The 18892-nt window shown below is 35.0% G+C and overlaps 3 protein-coding genes across 3 annotated transcripts; 1 reads left to right on the top strand and 2 right to left on the bottom strand.

Annotated features, from left to right (window-relative positions):
* Positions 1-213: 213 nt before the first annotated feature.
* On the bottom strand, positions 214-2277 carry LOC109003088 (macrophage migration inhibitory factor homolog). Its single transcript, XM_018981063.2, has 3 exons — positions 1999-2277; positions 1439-1639; positions 214-403 (listed from the first exon to the last, which is right to left on the bottom strand). Exons 1-3 carry the CDS (start codon positions 2107-2109, stop codon positions 368-370), a joined length of 348 nt encoding a protein of 115 aa, XP_018836608.1. The 5' UTR covers positions 2110-2277; the 3' UTR covers positions 214-367.
* A 486-nt stretch (positions 2278-2763) lies between these two features.
* LOC109003089 (RNA-binding KH domain-containing protein PEPPER) lies at positions 2764-7632 on the bottom strand. Its single transcript, XM_018981064.2, has 6 exons — positions 7024-7632; positions 5986-6244; positions 4605-4753; positions 4269-4529; positions 3523-3717; positions 2764-3260 (listed from the first exon to the last, which is right to left on the bottom strand). The coding sequence occupies exons 1-6, from the start codon at positions 7441-7443 to the stop codon at positions 3060-3062; spliced, it is 1485 nt and encodes a 494-aa protein (XP_018836609.1). The 5' UTR covers positions 7444-7632; the 3' UTR covers positions 2764-3059.
* Positions 7633-14313: 6681 nt separating this feature from the next.
* Positions 14314-18585, top strand: LOC109003090 (protein CHLOROPLAST IMPORT APPARATUS 2-like). The gene is made up of 3 exons (XM_018981066.2): positions 14314-16321; positions 16925-17080; positions 18181-18585. Exons 1-3 carry the CDS (start codon positions 15296-15298, stop codon positions 18226-18228), a joined length of 1230 nt encoding a protein of 409 aa, XP_018836611.1. The 5' UTR covers positions 14314-15295; the 3' UTR covers positions 18229-18585.
* Positions 18586-18892: the final 307 nt, after the last annotated feature.

Below are 18892 nucleotides of genomic sequence, written 5' to 3'. Positions count from 1 at the left end.
ACCCCCTTAAGTGAGAAATTGGATGCATGCGGCTCGTAAAATTATGGATGACTTGCAACGGCACGATTTTATACACAAAATCAAGTCATTTTACTTGACTGTAGCAATTTACTTGCATCATACATGGGGCTTGGATAGGTGCTAGCTAGTGGAGGTAAGAAGGCTAGACTTCACAAGAACCCCAAAGAGGAAGTCAGGAAATCATTTTCAAACTTAAAATAAAAAAGATATTTGTATTTATTTCATTATAATCAAATACATTGGTCTTTCTGCTCTAAAGAAAGTTACAGCTGAGAAGAATGATCCATCACAAGCTTCTGCCCTGCCTTGTGATTTCCATGGATCCATTACCGAACCGGAATGCTGCTCAAAAAGTTGAGCTGTTGAACCCAAAGAAGGATCGCTGGACCATCAAAAGTAAGAACAAATAAACTAATTGGTAAACAATCGATATAGGACTACAAATGCATTAACTTTTGATAATTATACCATAAAGAATATATGTAATACTCCAACCCATAGAATGGTATCGAACAAGATCCCAAGTTGCCTAGGAGAGAATTTTATGCCATTTCTAATAATTATACAAAATTTCAATTATGATATGACTAATATGTTTGGAGTATAAACCTGGGTGAGATTTGGGTTTTTACTTGGGCCATTTCAAATGGTATCAGATTTAATCACTTAGAAATGTAGTGAATAATTCTTTTGGAGTAAAGTACAAATATTTAGACTTTCCTTGGTTTGTTACGATATAGCTGAAAGAGGTTGTTCTATTCCGGCATACAATGACTGGTGCCATGCTAGTTTTTCAGCAGCATATAGTTTCCAATACAAACTCATTGCATGGGCAAATGAACCTATTTATTACTGCATACAGCTGCGTACCAGGCTAAAGATGCAACTCCCTATAGGTAAAATGTAACTAGAGGGTTTGGGGACAAGAATTTAATTAAAGGATTTGGACCTAAACCACTCGTCGGAATCTGAATCTGCTCTAACTTCAACTTGAAAAATGCTCGACTCGCATGTTTTCTCTAAGTACCCTCAAATTCATGACCTTGGGGAGAGGATTCAAAGATAAACTAACTAAAGAGTATAATTTTAAGACTCTGAACCCCCAGGTATAAGTAGGAGAATACTTCGGCCAAAAAGTGGGTTTCCTAGTACCCTTCATTGCATTCAACAGAAAACTAGCCAGATCCTTGGAAGAATGTGCATCTCTGCTGACATTTAAAATTTTGATTCCCCACGGTTCTCTCGACCATTCAAACAAAAATGCCAGTAATGTTCTGCCAATTATGCCCGGTGAAAGCATATTCTCCCATGAAAACAGTAATACAGGTATAATACTAGCTGCAATTCTACGACAGAGTAGAAACAAATAAAGTCCAAACAACAACTAATATGGAATGAGTCAAAAAAGAAAAGCTACCTGAACATCATAAAATTTGATATAGAAGCGGGAGCTGTCTATAGATAGCTTAGTCTGGAGAATCTCTGCAATTGTTGAACTCAATTTTCCATTCACACTCGGTCCAAGACCCCCAATGGATATCAGTTCTCCATATGCGGCTGGCTCTTCAGTGCCCGCAAATGCGATAGGCACTCCCCCGTTCAGCAAAATCATCACATACTGAAAAATAGAGGGGGAAATCATAAAAAGCACGTATACATGCTACAAAAGAAAGAAAGAAAGAAAGAAAGAAATAAAGAGAACTAAACAGACAGATATTAGTTCTAACCAACTAAATACTCGAAAAATCACGACAAAAGAAGAAGAATAGATAAAGCGACAAATTTTGTCAGAAGTCTTCCAAGTATAGCTCAACAAGGTAACTAGTACAAAAACAGAAGAAACATGGCCTTGGCATTCTATTAGTAATTTTGTCGAACAGCTTGTGACCAATGCTACAACTAAAGAAAAACGAACACAATCCAACCATGAATACGAAAGCAGAAAGCTTATAAAAATAGATAGAGATGAGACTTAACAGACTCGGGTTTGCCAATGATCTTGGCAACAGCTTTGGTGGCGTCCTTGAGGATGTCAGAGGCCACCACTGCATCCACTGGCAGGTTTGTGAACAGATTCAAGGTCGGCATCTCTCTCTCTCTCTCTCTCTCTCTCTCGTTCAACTTAGCTGCGTTATTTGTATGGGTGGTTTCGAACGACAGACTTGTAGATAACGGCTCGCACGGCCCCCCCCCCCCCTCTCTCTCTCTCGATCTCGTCGCTGTTTCTTTCTATTTTCTATTTCTACGAAAAAAAATAAAGGAAATGCTTATTTTTTTAACCTTAAGAAGTTTGTGGTCTATACGACGTGGTTTTGACGTAAGTGGTTAGTTGTTTATATTTGAGAGAAAAAGATTTAAAATAAAAGAATTATGACGTAATAAAAATATAGTCCATAAATCATATGATTTTTATTGTATTTATAATGCACATTATCATTACTTGATCGCATCGCGTTACTCATACACAAGAACTTTCATTACTTCCCAAAACCAAACTGTCATACTTTTGGAACTAACTGTACACCGGAGCCTCTGGATGAGAGACAAAAAGTGTTCATCCAACGAGTACAGTTCCCGTTGATTTTGGTTATACCAAACCAGGAAAAATTAAGGGTGGGAATATGCTTATTTTTAAGTCATGTTATTGTGCCTTGCCCTTTTGAGGTGCGTGTGCTTACAATAGCATATCTATGATAATGATACGGGCTGCTTGGGTCACTCTTGAAAACAAAACAAACAGAGTAAAAAGAGAATGAGAAAATTCAGTTAGACCTTGAAGAAAATTACCACCATCTCATTACATTTACCGTCCCTCTTTCCAAGTTTGGCCACCAGAAAATTAATAGCAAATCACAGCTCACTGGATTACAGAATAAACGCATAAACCATTTTTTTTTTTTTAGTGACAATTACACATGCTTCATTCAGAATGAAGCCCTTCTCTAAACATAATAGGAAAGATATTGGTCCACCCGTAAAAATTAGTCACCAGTCTTTCATCACTTACCCCCCCCCCCCCTTCACAAAACCTTTCCTCCTCAAAGCCTGAAAGTACTGTAGCCTCCTCCTAAACTGGAAGATCCATACCCACCATACGATTGCGAAGAGAATGTCGATGAGGGATAAGTTGACGTAGACGAGGGATAAGATGTAGCGCCTGAGTAAGAGGAATACCTCGAAACAGCATCTATCCCACCATAGCTGCTTGTAACTGGTTCATTATGAGTATTTATTGCTTCCTGCAAATATTAAAATAGCATCAAGTAACTGCCTCTCTCTACATTCATTTGTCTATACAGAAGAACCATGTCCTCAATGCCAACGCTCTACCACTCTTAAAAGTGAGAACCCAAATCTTAAACCAAGTCTTTTACTACATCAAGCTTAAGTATCTTTAATCATTCTGTGACAAAGCAACAATGAATTGTTTTTTGAACTTCAAAATAAATCTAGAGGTTACTTACAAAAAATAAAAAAAAAATGAAGTCTATAGGTTCCCACCTGAATCATATGTTGAGCTGTCTGAACCTGTGATGAGGTGCCTTTAATTTCCACAGTGATCTCATCAGGTCGACCCCTGCTCTCTTGCACAGTCAAGATGGCACCGCTACTACGACGAATGAGAGCAATATTAGACCCTTTAGGTCCAAGAATAGCCTCAGCATACGACAGTGGGATTTGCATTGTTTGTGTAATCTGATTAGAGGAAGCAATAAACAAAATTATGTCATCAGAATTAGTAACCACAAAGTAGAATGAGTGCACGACCAAAGCAATCTACAAACTATGGAAAGAATGGCCATATTTATCCACATTTTATTCTCAGCATTCATAATGGCCATATATAAGAGAGAAAATGTAATGTGCATTACATAAGGCCCGATGCAATCTTATTGGTTTGAGAGTTTTGTCCCTTTCAAGTAACAGCAAAATTTTGCTACCACATGAATCAGCAAATCGTTCAGGCTTATGACCCAGTCTATGAGGCTTGAGCCTTAAGGTGCAAGTCCATAGACTCAATGCTTACTGGTGCCAACTGAAAATGAAGTTAGGGGCTAGCCAAACCGATTGTGAAATCTCCCAGGTGAGATACAGGGGAGATTTAAGGGAAGCATAGATTACACAGAAACAGTTGGCTTCTTTTAACCTAAAGCCCCACAAAAAAGCTGCTGTTTGGACATAAAGAGGATGACTTATCATGAAGGAAATTTGAACTCAATGATATTAAGGGTAATCAAAATATCAACCTGAGTAACAATAGGAGCACCAGCACGAGCAAGTCCTGAAGAACGTATTCCAGAAAGTACAGGATCTTGTCCATAGAGTGACATTCCTGAAGGCAGAAGTTGAGACTCTAAATGAGTTTCACGGTCAAGGAATAGAGAATCCCTCTTTGCGGAGACTGAGAGAGGATATTCAGTGGCAATTGAGTTTTGAGAAGCAGTATGCAGTGATGACTTGTCAGACCAGACATCTGCTATGCGGTCTTGTGAAACAGGTGCAGCATACTGAAAATGAACATTGCAATGTAATTACAACATAAAGTGAAAAGAACCATAAATCACAACAGGAACCAAGCTTACACTCTTTTCAAAAAGAGGAAGAACACTTTGATCAACCAAAAACTTCCTCAGGTGACCCACTACTGCTTCTAGAGCTTTGAGAACCTTTAAAGTTTCTCCCTGCAATTCCACAATCCTCTCATCTGCAGCAACATAGAGCGGCACCTCATCTGCCAGCACAAAAAAAATTTGGTATAATGTTCCTTGTTTAGAGATGAAACAATAATTACAGATATGAAGAATTAAAATATAAAAAAATCAAGAAAAAAAAGGAAAGGAAAATAGTTTACAGACATTAACAGAATCCAATCATAAACTCTAGGCAAGTCAATGGAAGATGTAGAACTCCTGGATTCTTGGAATATCAGGGAAGATAGAAAGATCATTCAAGTATGGTTAATGTTAATTTTCTGGCATAACACAGACAGACACTTCTTATAGGTCACCACTCATAATTGCACAGAAATAGTTTGATCCCTTTTGAACTACAAAAAGGCTACTTTCCTCTACTCTGGAGACAGGTCTCTATCCAACCATTCTGTACGGGTGTCAAATTTTGCAGGTAACAAGGAGATTTAAAAATCTAAAGATGCAACATCTTTTGCACCCAAGGGAGGGAACATACTCTGAAGGGGGGATTCAGCATCGCATCTCATGATGATCTAAGACTCCAGTGAGAAGCATAGTCTGTAGTCACTCCCTTGAGGGTCATTTCCTCCATCTAACACTTCATTACAAAAATATCTTCCTTTGGATGTCTGGTACTTCTTGTTTATCTTTTAACCTAAAACTAGCATAATATATGTTCAGAAGTATTTCTTATATCCATTAACTAAGCATCGTATTCTTGCTGTACTGTATCTCAAATGTTCAAAATTGACATGTTGATGGGTCTGTATCATGTTCTATATGTATCTCTTACTCAGATTTCATAGACGACTATATTTGAGAGAACAAATCAAGACATAACCCAAACCTTCAGAAAGCCCATTGAGAGGAAAAAAAAAATCTGGTAATTCTACATCTAGAACATTCTGGTACTGAGTATATGAAATTTACTTCTCCAGACTAAAAATGTCTTGAGTATTGCTCACGGCTATTGTTAACAGACAAGAAAAGCACCCTTGATCCTAATTTTTCTAGCTTTATTACCAACCCAGCCATCAATTATTTTTATTTAACCTCTTTAATTAGAAACCAGCAAATATAATCCCTTAGCCAACCCCATATGGATCATATTAAGCTCCTAAATCTAAATCAAAGGGTTTTCCTGATCACCAGACCTCATGTTTGTACCAATTATAACCAACATCCAGCAATCCACTACTTCAAGAAAGAACCAGCAATCCACTAAAAAAAAACCTTTCATCATGGAAAAACACAAGGAGCATCAAATGCATACCTCCTGACAATACTCTGACAGAAGCACTAGTACTCTCCTGTATAGCTTTGATTAACGAGCCTTGTTTTCCAATTAAATTAATGGCTTGTGTCGATGCAACCAATAACCGGATTGAAGAAAATGCAACACCAGCAGCTCCAGATGCTTTGGCATCACCCTCAGTCTCAGATAATCCAGAGACACGTTTGAAAACTCGTATCACAGCATCCATTGCAGGGGAAAAAGGTGCCTCTGGTTCTTCCTTTCCGGATATCAGCACCTAAGTACGATCAAAGCAAGATAGTTGTAAAAAATAAAGGTACAATTGGATATCTGCATTTCTGCATTCCATATCTAATTGAAGAAATGTAAATTTTCTTGTGCGTGCGCTCAGAAACATCATTTAGAGGAGCAAGACATCGATAAGCTTTGTTCACCTTGCATACACGTTTTCAAATAATACATACAAAATTGCTAAGAATTTATTGTATTAAACAAAACCATGCTTAGAGCCTAGCAACTAGAGAATCTAAGTCCAGCTCCATCGAGTTACAATAGTCATGGTCTAGGTTGCACTTGAAGCACACATCTTCAATCAACAACTTAATCCTTATAAACTTTTTTCCGCCAATGATCAAGGTAATAGAAATATAATACAAGAAATTACAAAGTCAGGGTGTTTAAAAGAAAGATGCTGGATGAAGATGTGAGATGGGATGATCGGTATGGGAATGCATCCAATAAATATTGGTTGTGGCCCAACTAAGGAGGCTGTGCGCAATGAAATTAACACTTCAATTTTGTAGCTTCCCACGACTCGAGATATTTGAGAGTCAATTATCATAAGCAATAACCTTCAAGCATTTCCTTGGCAACAAAACAGAGCTCAATTGAAGACGATGATCAAATACCAGTTAGTTATTAGACTCGAGCAAAAGAGCTCTCTACTATCTCTATTCCTGCTTAAACACCTAAAAATTTAATATTTTCTGCTTTTACTATCAGCAAGCAAACGAGGCATTAGCAAAAACCCTAGAGAGAGGATGAATTGGAGCTCACAACTCGATCGGGGGTGCCTACGGCGCCGTCGAGGACTCGAATGCGGGCACGGGTCTCCTCGCACATCTTCTTGATGAGATCTCCTCTGCGGCCGATGATGCTACCGACCTTGAGGACCGGCACGATGATCCGGAACACGCAGTGCCCCGGCCATCCCGGCCACCTCTTGTCGGGTGGGGTGGCAGTGGTAGTGACTATAGCCGGAGGGTCGGAAGCGGGAGCTGACTCGGATTCTGGGTTCTGAGCGGAAGGTTCGGACTCAGTTGGCGCTGTGGCTGGTGTCTCGGTGGTAGCAGCGGTTGTAGTGGGAGGGGGGTCGGTTGGCGTGGAAGAGGTGGTAGTGCCTTCGGATGGAAGTGTTTGAGTGTCGGACTCCAGGGCGTTGGTCGTTCCGTTCTCAGTGGGTTCGGTAGTCGCCATAGGAAAGCGGGAGACGGAGGGAGACGGAGAGGGAGAGAGCTGTAATCTGGGCTTGGTTTTAGGTTTCGCAGGAAAGAGCGAGGATGACTTCTTTTTTATTAGTAAACAGGCGAGAGGGGGTTTTTTTTGGGCTGTTGGGTTTTGGTCAATCGAAGAAAATGTTTATCACCGGCCGATTCAGATCGAATTACATTGGATATTTTGTTAAGAAACGTATAAAATATTATTTTTTAATATTATTTTTATTTAAAATTTTAAATATATCAAATTATTTATTATATTTTATAATTTAAAAAATAAGATAAGATCCAGCGATGGATTTTCAGTACGTAGAGTCGTAAGATCTTTTGATGCGCCGTGTGAGAGAGAATTCAAATAATTTACTTCAATTTTTTGTATCGATTTAATAATCTATTGAAACAATTATTTCTAAGTTCAAATCAGATCACTGTTCTTGTCCATATTGCTATTGAGAAAGTTAACGCATGAAGCGTAGTTATTTATTTATGAATTAATTAATCCATTCATAACAACCAAGGCGGCTCAAGACTAAGGTCACTTTGGACAGTTTGGATGTTAAAATTGTTTCATTTTATTTTATTTTATTTTATTATTATAATTTTTTAAATTTTTGTATAAAATATAATAGATAATTTAATTTTTTTAAATCTTAAAATAATAATAATATTAAAAAATAATATTTTATTCAACTTTCATCATAACTCATCTTATCTCAACATATTATCCAAACGATACTTTAGATTCTGTTTGGGTGATAACACTCTAATACTATTCATTATTTATCATCAAATTTTTACATATTTTTCATTACTTTTTAATACTATTCACTACAATTTAATATTTTATCATTAATTTTTCACTACTATTACAGAATATATGATATCACCTCACCACCCAAATACAACCTTAGCCCAATGCCAATGCTCAATAAAAATATATATATTAAAAAATATATTTAAATTTTGAGTCATTAATTAAAAGTAAAAAAGTCACGTATTAGCCAGATTGTAACTTAGAGATAACTAATCCAACACGAGTGTTGTTAGGCGGTTAGGCTATTGCCTAAGGTCCCACTCTATACAAGACCCCTAAAAACAAAATGCAACGTTTTTTTTTTTATTTTTTTAGAAAAAAACAAAAAATCATTGTTTTAAATACAAATTTAAATAAAGACTCATTTTAAATATTTTCTCATGTGTGTAAAAACCGTGATACTAAATTTTATATTCAATATAATGAATAATTTAAAATTTTATTTTATTTTATTTTTTTTATTTTTTTTGGAGATTTTGCTAAATCGATGCACAAAATTTACAAAGAGACTCCGTTTTAAATTGTATTAGATATAAAATTGAGAAAATTTATTTAAATTTTTTAATAAAACCTCATTTTATTATAGGCCGCCGGTACTAACAACCCAAGTCCAGTGGTATTTTGGATTTCAACTTTTTCTCCGAGCACAAATAGTACGAGTAATAGTCTGAAGTGGGCCGGAAAACGCTATTCACAAACTCTGTATAAAGCGGGAGTTTCGGAGTTAAAGACATGGGCCACAAAACAAAAAATAATAATAATAACCCGACCCGACATGCATGTCCAGCATGCTCATAGATAGTCACAAATTCACAATGGATGTGGGCTTGACGCATTTGATTTGTAAATTAGGAAAGAAATATGGAAAATACTATTATGTCTCCCACTTTGACAGTTCAAAGTGACTGCTTGATTTTTTTTTTATTTAGTGATTTTAAGTATATTGATATTTTTTTATTTTTTAAAAATATTTAAATGTATTAAAAAAATATAAAAAAAAATATGACTAGGCAGTACGCCCAGCAGTAAAGATGGGGCAGCAGAGTAGCCCCACCCAAGAAATATATATTGTTTGTGGATCTTACGTCATTAAATATAAAAATTATATTATTAAGTCGGAGCACGGCATTAAATATTATATATAAACAATATAAACTCTAGTATTAATTGGGTGAGAGTTTACATGTTGTGTCTGTATCACTTAAAATAACATAAAATGAAGAGTTTGAAAATTTTATAGGAAATATGACATAAAGGAAGAATAAGGCTCTATTTAGATATAGAAATACTTTCAATTCATCTCATTTCATCTTATCACATTATTACAATTTTTTCAAAATTTCATACAAAATATAATAAATAATTAAACTTTTTTCAAATTCTAAAATAATAATAATATTCTAACAATATTTTATTTAACTAATCTAAAACCATATCATCTTATCGAGCCCTAAGAAATATGACGTCATGGCTGAAAATATGAAAAAATTACATGTTCTGACAACTGGCTAAACAATGAAAATTATGAATTGAGATTAAAGAATATGCAAACATAAAGAAAACTATGATATTATAATTTATTGATAAAATTTGAATATATCTTTTGAAACCTAGTTATATAAGCGATTTTGATATCCACAGATAAGATTATAGTCGAAATACTGACGCGTGCACAATATCGCATTTTTTTGTCACCCAACTTAGGAATGCTGGCATCTCCTCGTCGAACCAAAAAATCTTCACATTTTCTTGTCAGATTTGTGCTAATTTGTATTCTCGAGATAATCCAATACTATTAACGTCGAATTTACCTTTTTTATTAGTTATTTAAACCTCGCTTATGGGTTTCAAAAGAGATATTCAATTTTTATTAAGAAATTGTGCACAATATCGCTCCATTTTCTAGGCCAACTAAAAAATGCCGACTTTTATTCGCTGAATCGAGAATCTTCACATTTTCCTGTCGGATTTTTGCTGATATGCCTTATTGAGACAGTCAAGTACTCTTAACGTCGAATTTGTCAACACAACCATTTTCTAGCACAACTGATAAATGCCAACCTTTCTTTGCCGAACCGAGAAATCTTCATATTTTCTTATTGAATTTTTTCTTATATGCCTTATCAAAATAGTCCAGTACTCTTAATATCGAATTTGTCAGCGCAACATTATCAGACCAGGATCCCCTACATCAAAATACAAATCCTTATGGTCCCCACACGGAGATAATGACTTGATATTTGGTACATAGTTCGGCATCTGGTTTTTGCCCCCAAGTAATCGTCGTGGGTGGATGGATGGGATCATGGGGGGGGTTTAAGGGTTATTTTCAAAAGCAAGGCATAATGGGTACTGCCCAGTTTAGCTTTGCACGCTATCCACCTTCGAAAAAGTAATGCACCGATTGTGTTTGGAATTTTGAACGACTGACTACTTAGCATTTTTAGTTGATTGTGGATGTCACAATCACAATCTTAATTGATGAAATCTGCAGTCTCCATAACTCTACAGTATTGAGTCATTTGAGCCTCTCCTTAAGCCGAGTTTCTTTGCTAATTCCCCCCTCCCCAAAAGCAATCAAATTTCATTAGAAAAGGGAAAAGATGGGGGGAGGTGGGTTCCCAATAAATATTTCAGTACAATAATTATAGTGTAAAATTTAAATAGATTTTGTGATCAATTTCTTGATCCTACACTCATGTCCTATAAAGAGGGTACCATCTTAAATAATAGTTTTTAAATAAGTCACTATTAGAGGCGGAGTAAGTTGTGAATACAGTGCAGTTTGTTGTCTTGAGATATTTTTTAAAAAGATATGTAATTTCTTTTTCAAAATCATCAATTAGAGAAAACGATAATATAATAGTTATTTTTTCAAAACCGACATCGAATGGATTGATCCGTGGCTTCGCACGTCTCTGTGGTGGCACGTGGAGGCCACCAGAGAGTTTATTTGCTAATTGCTTATCAAAGTATCTCCTAATAGATTTTATATATTTTGACCAGACTCTACCTCCTAATTTTAGATGATTAATTATGACAACGACGACGACGAAACCGACATGTTAAGAGCCAAGAATCCATTCATTCTGCTGCTTTATATGTAATCTGATGTTAAAGATGAATGGGATAACACGAGGAAGTATACGTAGCAGGGTAATTGGTGTACGTACGTGAGAATTTGAGTCACATGTATCCCGAAATTTCCAATTCCTGGACACTTATCCGATTCCAGTGGCTGTAGGATTTCCAAGTCACTCTTGTAAAAGATAAGATGTGGTCATGGTGTCAGGGGATCGATATGCCTCTGTCTGTGGTCATAAGAAGTGCATATAACTTTCTCAACTCTCCCCTTTTCAAAATTCAAACATTTTTACCTTAAGCAATATACCATGGAAGGAGTCAGGACCACCATATATATATATATATATATATATAATATAATTGCTTTGACCGCCATTAACGTTTAGCTTTACAGAGAAGGGAAGGAAAAGGGAAGCCTCAAAACTCTATTTTTTATTTTCCTTTCTCCCCTGAATTTCAAGGCCTGAGAAGGATTATTTGAGATATTCGTGACATAATTATATGGAAGTAAACAAATATCTATGGATTTTGGCGATGATAAATTTAGATATTCTGGGAAAAATATCTTTGAAGAACATGAGACTATAAACCGCGATGCGTCAGGCCCGTGACTACACAAATTCATGGGCGATGCTCCATAGGCCCCGTAGCTTGCTAACATCTTCAGCTCTCCACCTCAAATAAACTATAATTTTACATCCAATGATTAATTTTCACTCGTCAATTATCAAATAAAATATCCAAAAAATTGTAATAGAAAATATAAAATACCTAAAAAATAATTATGAGCTATATATGTTTACCACAACGCTATAATTTTTTTTTTTAGAACATTATGCTCAAGAAAAAGATCAAACAATATGATAATGGGCAGCCCTCATGGGCATCCAAGAAGCAACACATATCGGTTTGACAAAAATTTAGGTTTTTGGAGCTATAATCAACAATTTCACAGTTTCAGATTGGATTATACAGCCCATCATTAGAGATATTAAGCACAACCTTGACTCTTTTTATGAATGGAAGATAGAAAAAAATTCATCGACTTAAAATTTAATATGCACACAACATGGCGTAATGGACAACTTTAATACAGGTTTATAGAAACATCCATTTAATCTAAATTCTGCCATCTCTATTAGACTTATATAGTGGCAAGGACCTCCTAGATAATTTGTATTTTAATAATTTATTTTATTGTTTTGTTAAGTTTTTACTAATGGAAGCTTAATTATAAAAAGAAAAAAATTATATATGATAATATAATCAGAAGCCAACGAACGTAACAAGCCCTACGTATGATTGCCAACAGCCACACATGAGACGGCTAAAAGACAACCAAAAAGGTTGAAATCATTGCTCTTATGAGACATCCAAAAGCCCACCTACGGTCCTTGATACCCGTGAAAATCCCTCGCCCCACGTAAGCCCTAAAAATCTCAATTCTCCAATCCTTCCTAGACATGTCAGCAGATAAGAAACCTTTTCCATTTAGATCTAAAATGAACTTTGTAGCAGGTATGGTGGCATATTTTTAGAAAGAAAAATCCAATTCGGACATCCATGCCTGCCCATGATTAGGATTAGAATCTCGGGATTACCAAAATACCCATCCGGCTAAAATACACGAGGTTAATTATAAATTATTTGCACACTACATTGCTTGGGTCAAATTTGGACAGATTTTGTTTATGCTATTCCTTTATTTTCTTTGCCGGCAATCCTGAGGCACAATGGTTCGCCAATTTTTTAACTATTTTTATAAACATAAAAAAATTATACGTAATTTTTTTTTTAATAAATGGACATAATTTTATGTAATTTATCATATCTATTTTACAATAAAAATAATTTTATAATTTGATAAACCATATCAGTCCATATCAATTTATGAAATTATTTTTATATAATTATTTTATAGTTAGAATATTTTTTTCATATATTCAATATATATATATATATATATATATAAAAAGCAACTACGAATGCAGTTAAAGAATGTCAACAAAATATATTGTTTGTTTTTATTAGAAAGTGCCCTAACAATTGAAAAACATGAATTTAGTTATTTATAAACATCCTTTGTTGTAAAAATACAAACCTTTTTTTTACATTAACCAATAAAGTTACACAACAAATATTCGCATTAATTATGTGATGTAAATATAGCACAAAATACGAAAAGGTGTCAATATTTGAATTTAGGAATATATGGAGTATGTTTATAGTAGAAAGACAACGTAAATTAGAGATAAAAGTTTTTTCCTTTAAAAATAAAATTAAATATGTTTGGATTAGCAAGAAAAATATTAAAGGGCACTCAAGAAAAAATTAACAGAAATTGTACATATTTAATTTCTTAGGATCAAAATCCTACTTTATTGATAAAAATATTTCTCAAAAATATTTTTAAGGTGCTATTTTAAATTTCTTTGGTGGGAAAATAATAATTTTTGTAAGTTTATAGCAATAAAGTAAGGAGAAAAATCATCTTTTAACAAGAATAAAAAAAACATTAAGAAGAAAAATGAGATTTTAAAAAATTGAGAGGTAAATTCGGTTAAATCCGTCTGGGTGTGTTAATAAAATTATATTCTTAATAATATGTAAAACATACTTAGTAAAGTATTTATATATTATAATTTGATTTAAAAATAAATTTTAAATTTTATAAATTAAATATTACCATTTAAAATGATATGATATTCTACTAAAAAAATTATACTATCTCAATGCCATCTCCACCCGAAATTAGTAAAACAATTGAACAAAGAAAGGGTTAATACAGAAAATGACAGAAAATAATTGAGGGGGTAAAAGTTAAAACTTAAAAAGGGCGAGAAGGGAATAAAACAGTGTGAAAGCGGTCCCACATTCGGAACTGCTGACACTGAGCATTGTCTCATCCTCCGTTCTCATCTCTATCACTCGACTGAAGCTCTTCAATACCTCGGTCGATTCTATACACACAGAGAGAGAGAGAGAGAGAGTGAGTGAGTCCGTGTTGTGCGTCTCCGTGCGCATATGTTTCCGCCACTGCGCCGCATGTCTATAAGTACAGAGCTCCCAACGGTTCTTTTCCTTTTATCCGCTCTTCCTCGTGACCCACTCTGCACAGAAACCTTCCTCTCTTATTCAGCTTTTATTTCTGTCTCTCTTTCTATAATTCAGAGTCTTATTTGTATAACTCTATTGGGCACTTTACCCTCTCAGATATATCTCATTACTTTCGGCTGAAGACCCATCACAGTTTTGGATTCTGTTCTCTAGGGTTTTGAGATACCCTGTTTTTATTAGAGGATTTTGCATCCTCTGTTTTTTTCTTCACAGGGAGAGAGATAGAGATAGAGATACCTCTGGGTTTCTGAGAGTTTTCGTTCATAGATTCTCCAGGAAAGGTTGTTACGTTGTTCAAAAATGGAATTTTTTAGTACAGTGGTTTTTGTAGAGGGGTCTAGCGTGTTCCTGTAATTAATACATCTTATAATTCTTGGTTTTTCTTGTTTCCCATTTTTGCCAATAACTTTTATTAGCTGTACTTCCAGGGTTTAGGGTTTTGTACTTTCTCTGTTCTCTCTTTGCCCGTTCTCAGTCAGAAGTGTAGTAGTGTTGAGCTCTTCTTGGAATTGGGTTTCTCAGTTACCTTCTGATTTCGAAGCTGAGGTTTGGTCTGTTTCAGCTCTTTAATTGTTGTGTGCTGAACCAGTCCAGTATCAAAGACTGAATTCAATCTAAATTTCGGGTCAGATACGGTAATACCTTTATTGCCCACTTGTCTTTCTGGGCTCTTCTTTATACCGACTCAAATCTGAGTTAGAGGCTTTCTTCAATCCTTCTTCGTTCTTTGTTGTAGAAGCCTGTATCCGGTCTGACTTTGGGTCTTAGACCTTCAGTCTACACTGAATTTCATCTTCTTTCCGAGTAACTTCCACAAATGTCTTCGTGTTTAAGCGGAGGCAGCGGTAGAACTTATGCACTTGACCTCGACATCGTAAAATCTCTATCCACATCGAGTCGAACGTCGCAAACTTCTTCACCTTCTTCGACTCTCTCAGAATCGAGCAATTCTCCGCTCACAATTTGCACCCGAAAATCCCGAACTCCACGAAAGCGTCCGAATCAAACCTACAACGAGGCGGCAGCCCTCCTCTCCACAGCCTATCCCAACATCTTCTCTGCTAAAAACCTCACAAAGCCTCGCAAATTTACCAAGCAACATGATTCTTTCTTAGACGATTCCCCAGAGTTGCTGCTGCCCTTTCGAGTCACCGACAGTTCTGCTTTCTTGCTTCACCAACCAATTCAAGAGAAGCCCAGTTGTCAAATTCAATCCAAGGTAACGAATTTTTGCGACAAACCCTGTCAAAGTCCAGGGGAAGTTGATTTCCATGCGAGTTCGTTGGAATTGTGTGATGGGTATGAGGAGGATTTTGATGCAGAATCGATTCTTGACGAAGAAATAGAAGAGGGAATTGATAGCATTATGGGAAATTTGAGTGTGGATACCGATATGGTAGATGACTTCAACGCTGGTTCCTCTTATGGCAGTGGCCAAAAGATTTCTTGGTATGGGAATTCAATTCCAGTGGGATTGGGTTTTGGTGGAAAATTCGACTTGGGGTTTGGAATGAGAATCAATGGAGGAGTGAGAGCGTTGAGGCACGTGGATGAGGGAAATTGGTGGGGTTTCCCCATTGTGGATGTGCATCAAATCTCTCCCAGATTTCATAAGGCTTCAGTTTCTACCGAGAAGAAGAAGAAGAAGAAAAAGGTCGAGAAGTTGTCGGTCGTGGAGTTGAAGGAGAAGGAATTGCCCAAAGAGAATTCTGCATCCCCGAAACCCAATTCAGGATTATTGCTGAAACTGAATTTTGAAGAGGTCTTGAACGCTTGGTCCAACCGGGGGTCTCCATTTTCCGACGAAATTTTAGGCTCCGATATGCCGGGGGATGATGTCTCCGTATGTCTCTCATCTCCCACACGCGAAACAATTCCAAGAAACGTAGAACACACTTGAAACTGTGGTCACATTTTTTCCCGACTCTGTTCTTTCTTTTTTAAAACTCAGTTTTGTGTTCGTGGCTTTTGAGCAGTCGGTAGTACTCTTTTTAGTATTGTCGGTTTTCAAGCTTCTTTTCAAATGCAAATAAAATTATAAAAGTGAACTGAAATTTAATTTGACTTCCCTTCCTCTCTCTCGCTATTTTTCATTTTCTTTTTAAAAAAGCCAGAACTTTTTCATTTTTTTAAAAATAAGGCCTTTTTGTGGTCCAACAATCCTGAGCTAGATAGAATATAAATTCGTATATGGCCTTACTTTGACTCCAGATATAACGTTTGGTTATCCAATTAAGATGAGATGAAAATATTTTATTTTTACTATACAATAATTTTTCTATCCAAATACACTATATTTTATTTTCAAAATTTAAAAACATCCACTTATTGGACCAATATGTAACCCTTCATTAACTAGGAATGTGTGGGAAAAAGGAGGGAATTGTCATTGACTGGTTTTGTTTTTGTTTTTGTTTTTTTTTTTTTTTGCGTGTGGTGGGAACAGGCCAGGCTAGCGCAAATTGATTTGTTTTTGGATGGAGGCGGGCTGAGAGAAGCTAGCGTGCTACGGTACAAGGAAAAACGGCGTACACGACTATTCTCTAAGAAAATCAGATATCAAGTCAGAAAAGTCAACGCTGATCAACGGCCTAGAATGAAGGTAATTAGAAAAAATTGTTATGATATTATTCTACATGATCTAGTTCTACCCCTAAATAATAACCACTTAGAGCACTCTCATTAGAATAGTTAAATTAAAGTACATTTTTGATGAATGTAAGATGAATTTAACTTTTAGCTATTCCATTTATATAAATCTCTATATTGGAATAACCATTTTTTCATTATATGACAATAAAATAATATAAGATGAATTTAATTTTGACTATTCACATCAAATCTCCAAATTGAATTATCTATTTATTCATTATATAGTAATGAGTAATTAATAATTTTGAAAATTTTTTAATTTTTTTAATTATGAATTTATTTTATTTTTTCATATTTTACTATTTATAATATTATATATTAATTTGTAATTGTATTCTAATTATATTTTTTCAATTGTCATTTAAAATGGAGAGAGAAATAATTAATATTAAAAGGAAAGAGAAAGAAATAATATAAAAAAGATTTGATGAATGAATAGTGTCTTCCAAATTTAGAAATTAATTTGGATATTACTGTAGCTATTTGGAATATAGCTAATTCAATGTGAGCAATTTATCCACCTAATAGCTAAATTCTCATTAGATTTAGTTTTTAGCTAATCCAATGAGAATGCTCTTAGTAGATAGGATGTAAAGATCTTTGTCCTTCTGAACGAAAATATGCTACAAAAAGATGGGAGATCGTACCAACATATTTTTGGTTCGTTTGTTTTTTTAAATAAGATAAAATAAATTAAAATTAAAATTAAAATTAAAAATTAAATAAAATATTATTAAAATATAGATTTTTAATATTATTTTTATTTTAAAATTTGAAAAAATTAAATTATTTATTTTATTTTATTTAATAATTTAAAAAAATTATAATAATTAGATAAGATAAGATAAGATGAGAGAAATTATAAAAATAAACAAGGCTGAAATATGGATATTGTATTAACTTTATGGATTTACCTTGATTCCTAGACTACTCTGGCAATGGCCACTTTATAACTCTTATTTTCTGCCTGATACTTTTCTTGAATCTTCTGGAAATGAAATAAACTTCTCTCTCTCTCTTGCTGATCTTTGGTGGGTTTGGGGCTTGCAGGGGCGCTTTGTTAGAAGGCCGAATTCTAGCACTAATGGTCAGAGATGAAGAAGAGTAAAGGGACGTGACTTTTGTTGGGGTTGTGATCATCGCCACCAGCACTTTCGGCCCTTTCCCTCTCTGAGTTGTTCCACTAATATTTATTGTTTATCACACCAATAAGCTCTGGAAAATGGAGATTAGTTTGAAAAGAGGAGCGTGGAGAAATAGTCAGGCAACTTTTAGCCCAAGTTTAGGGTTTTATTTTCTCTTTGTTTTGTAGTCTCTGGAAGTGCTTTTGTACCAGAGGCATAGAGATTTTGTTGGATTCAATTGTAGCACAAATGTGAGAGGCAAAAAAACTTTTATTGGATTCAAATCCAAAGGCATAATAATATATATACATATATATTATTATTTTTATTATTATTATTATTTGCTCCTACTGAAGTTAGAACAGTCATACGTGATTGAGATATGATGGTGTAGATGCCAGAGAGAGAAATCTGTACCCGGTACTTGTTTCTAATTTCCTGTCCCAAACGACAATAATTTACTGTTCATGTATGCTACCGTAATTACATGTATGTCCAACTCTAAAGATAAAAACAAAAAATAGATGCTGCTGTAATAACCCGGCCCATATTAAACCCACATAAGTCCAAAATTTTAAACCCGGTCCGTCCAGGAAGTAAAAAAAAAAAAAAAAAAAAAAGTGGAGGATCAAAGCCGA

The sequence above is a fragment of the Juglans regia genome, chromosome 11 (genome assembly GCF_001411555.2).
Source record: "Juglans regia cultivar Chandler chromosome 11, Walnut 2.0, whole genome shotgun sequence".
Lineage (NCBI taxonomy): Eukaryota > Viridiplantae > Streptophyta > Magnoliopsida > Fagales > Juglandaceae > Juglans > Juglans regia.
This window is presented reverse-complemented; position numbering and strand designations above follow the sequence as displayed.

Excerpts from the sequence above, each read along its gene's own strand:
- LOC109003088 (XM_018981063.2), bottom strand. The coding sequence starts at position 2,109 with ATGCCGACCTTGAATCTGTTCACAAACCTGCCAGTGGATGCAGTGGTG. Across the intron at positions 1,640-1,998 it reads TCATTGGCAAACCCGAGTCT|TATGTGATGATTTTGCTGAA; the intron begins GTTAAGTCTCAT and ends TCTATTTTTCAG. Across the intron at positions 404-1,438 it reads TCAAATTTTATGATGTTCAG|CGATCCTTCTTTGGGTTCAA; the intron begins GTAGCTTTTCTT and ends TTGATGGTCCAG.
- LOC109003089 (XM_018981064.2), bottom strand. The coding sequence starts at position 7,443 with ATGGCGACTACCGAACCCACTGAGAACGGAACGACCAACGCCCTGGAG. Across the intron at positions 6,245-7,023 it reads TAGGCACCCCCGATCGAGTT|GTGCTGATATCCGGAAAGGA; the intron begins GTGAGCTCCAAT and ends GATCGTACTTAG. Across the intron at positions 3,718-4,268 it reads GTGCTCCTATTGTTACTCAG|ATTACACAAACAATGCAAAT; the intron begins GTTGATATTTTG and ends TCCTCTAATCAG.
- LOC109003090 (XM_018981066.2), top strand. The coding sequence starts at position 15,296 with ATGTCTTCGTGTTTAAGCGGAGGCAGCGGTAGAACTTATGCACTTGAC. Across the intron at positions 16,322-16,924 it reads TGCCGGGGGATGATGTCTCC|GCCAGGCTAGCGCAAATTGA; the intron begins GTATGTCTCTCA and ends TGGTGGGAACAG. Across the intron at positions 17,081-18,180 it reads ATCAACGGCCTAGAATGAAG|GGGCGCTTTGTTAGAAGGCC; the intron begins GTAATTAGAAAA and ends TGGGGCTTGCAG.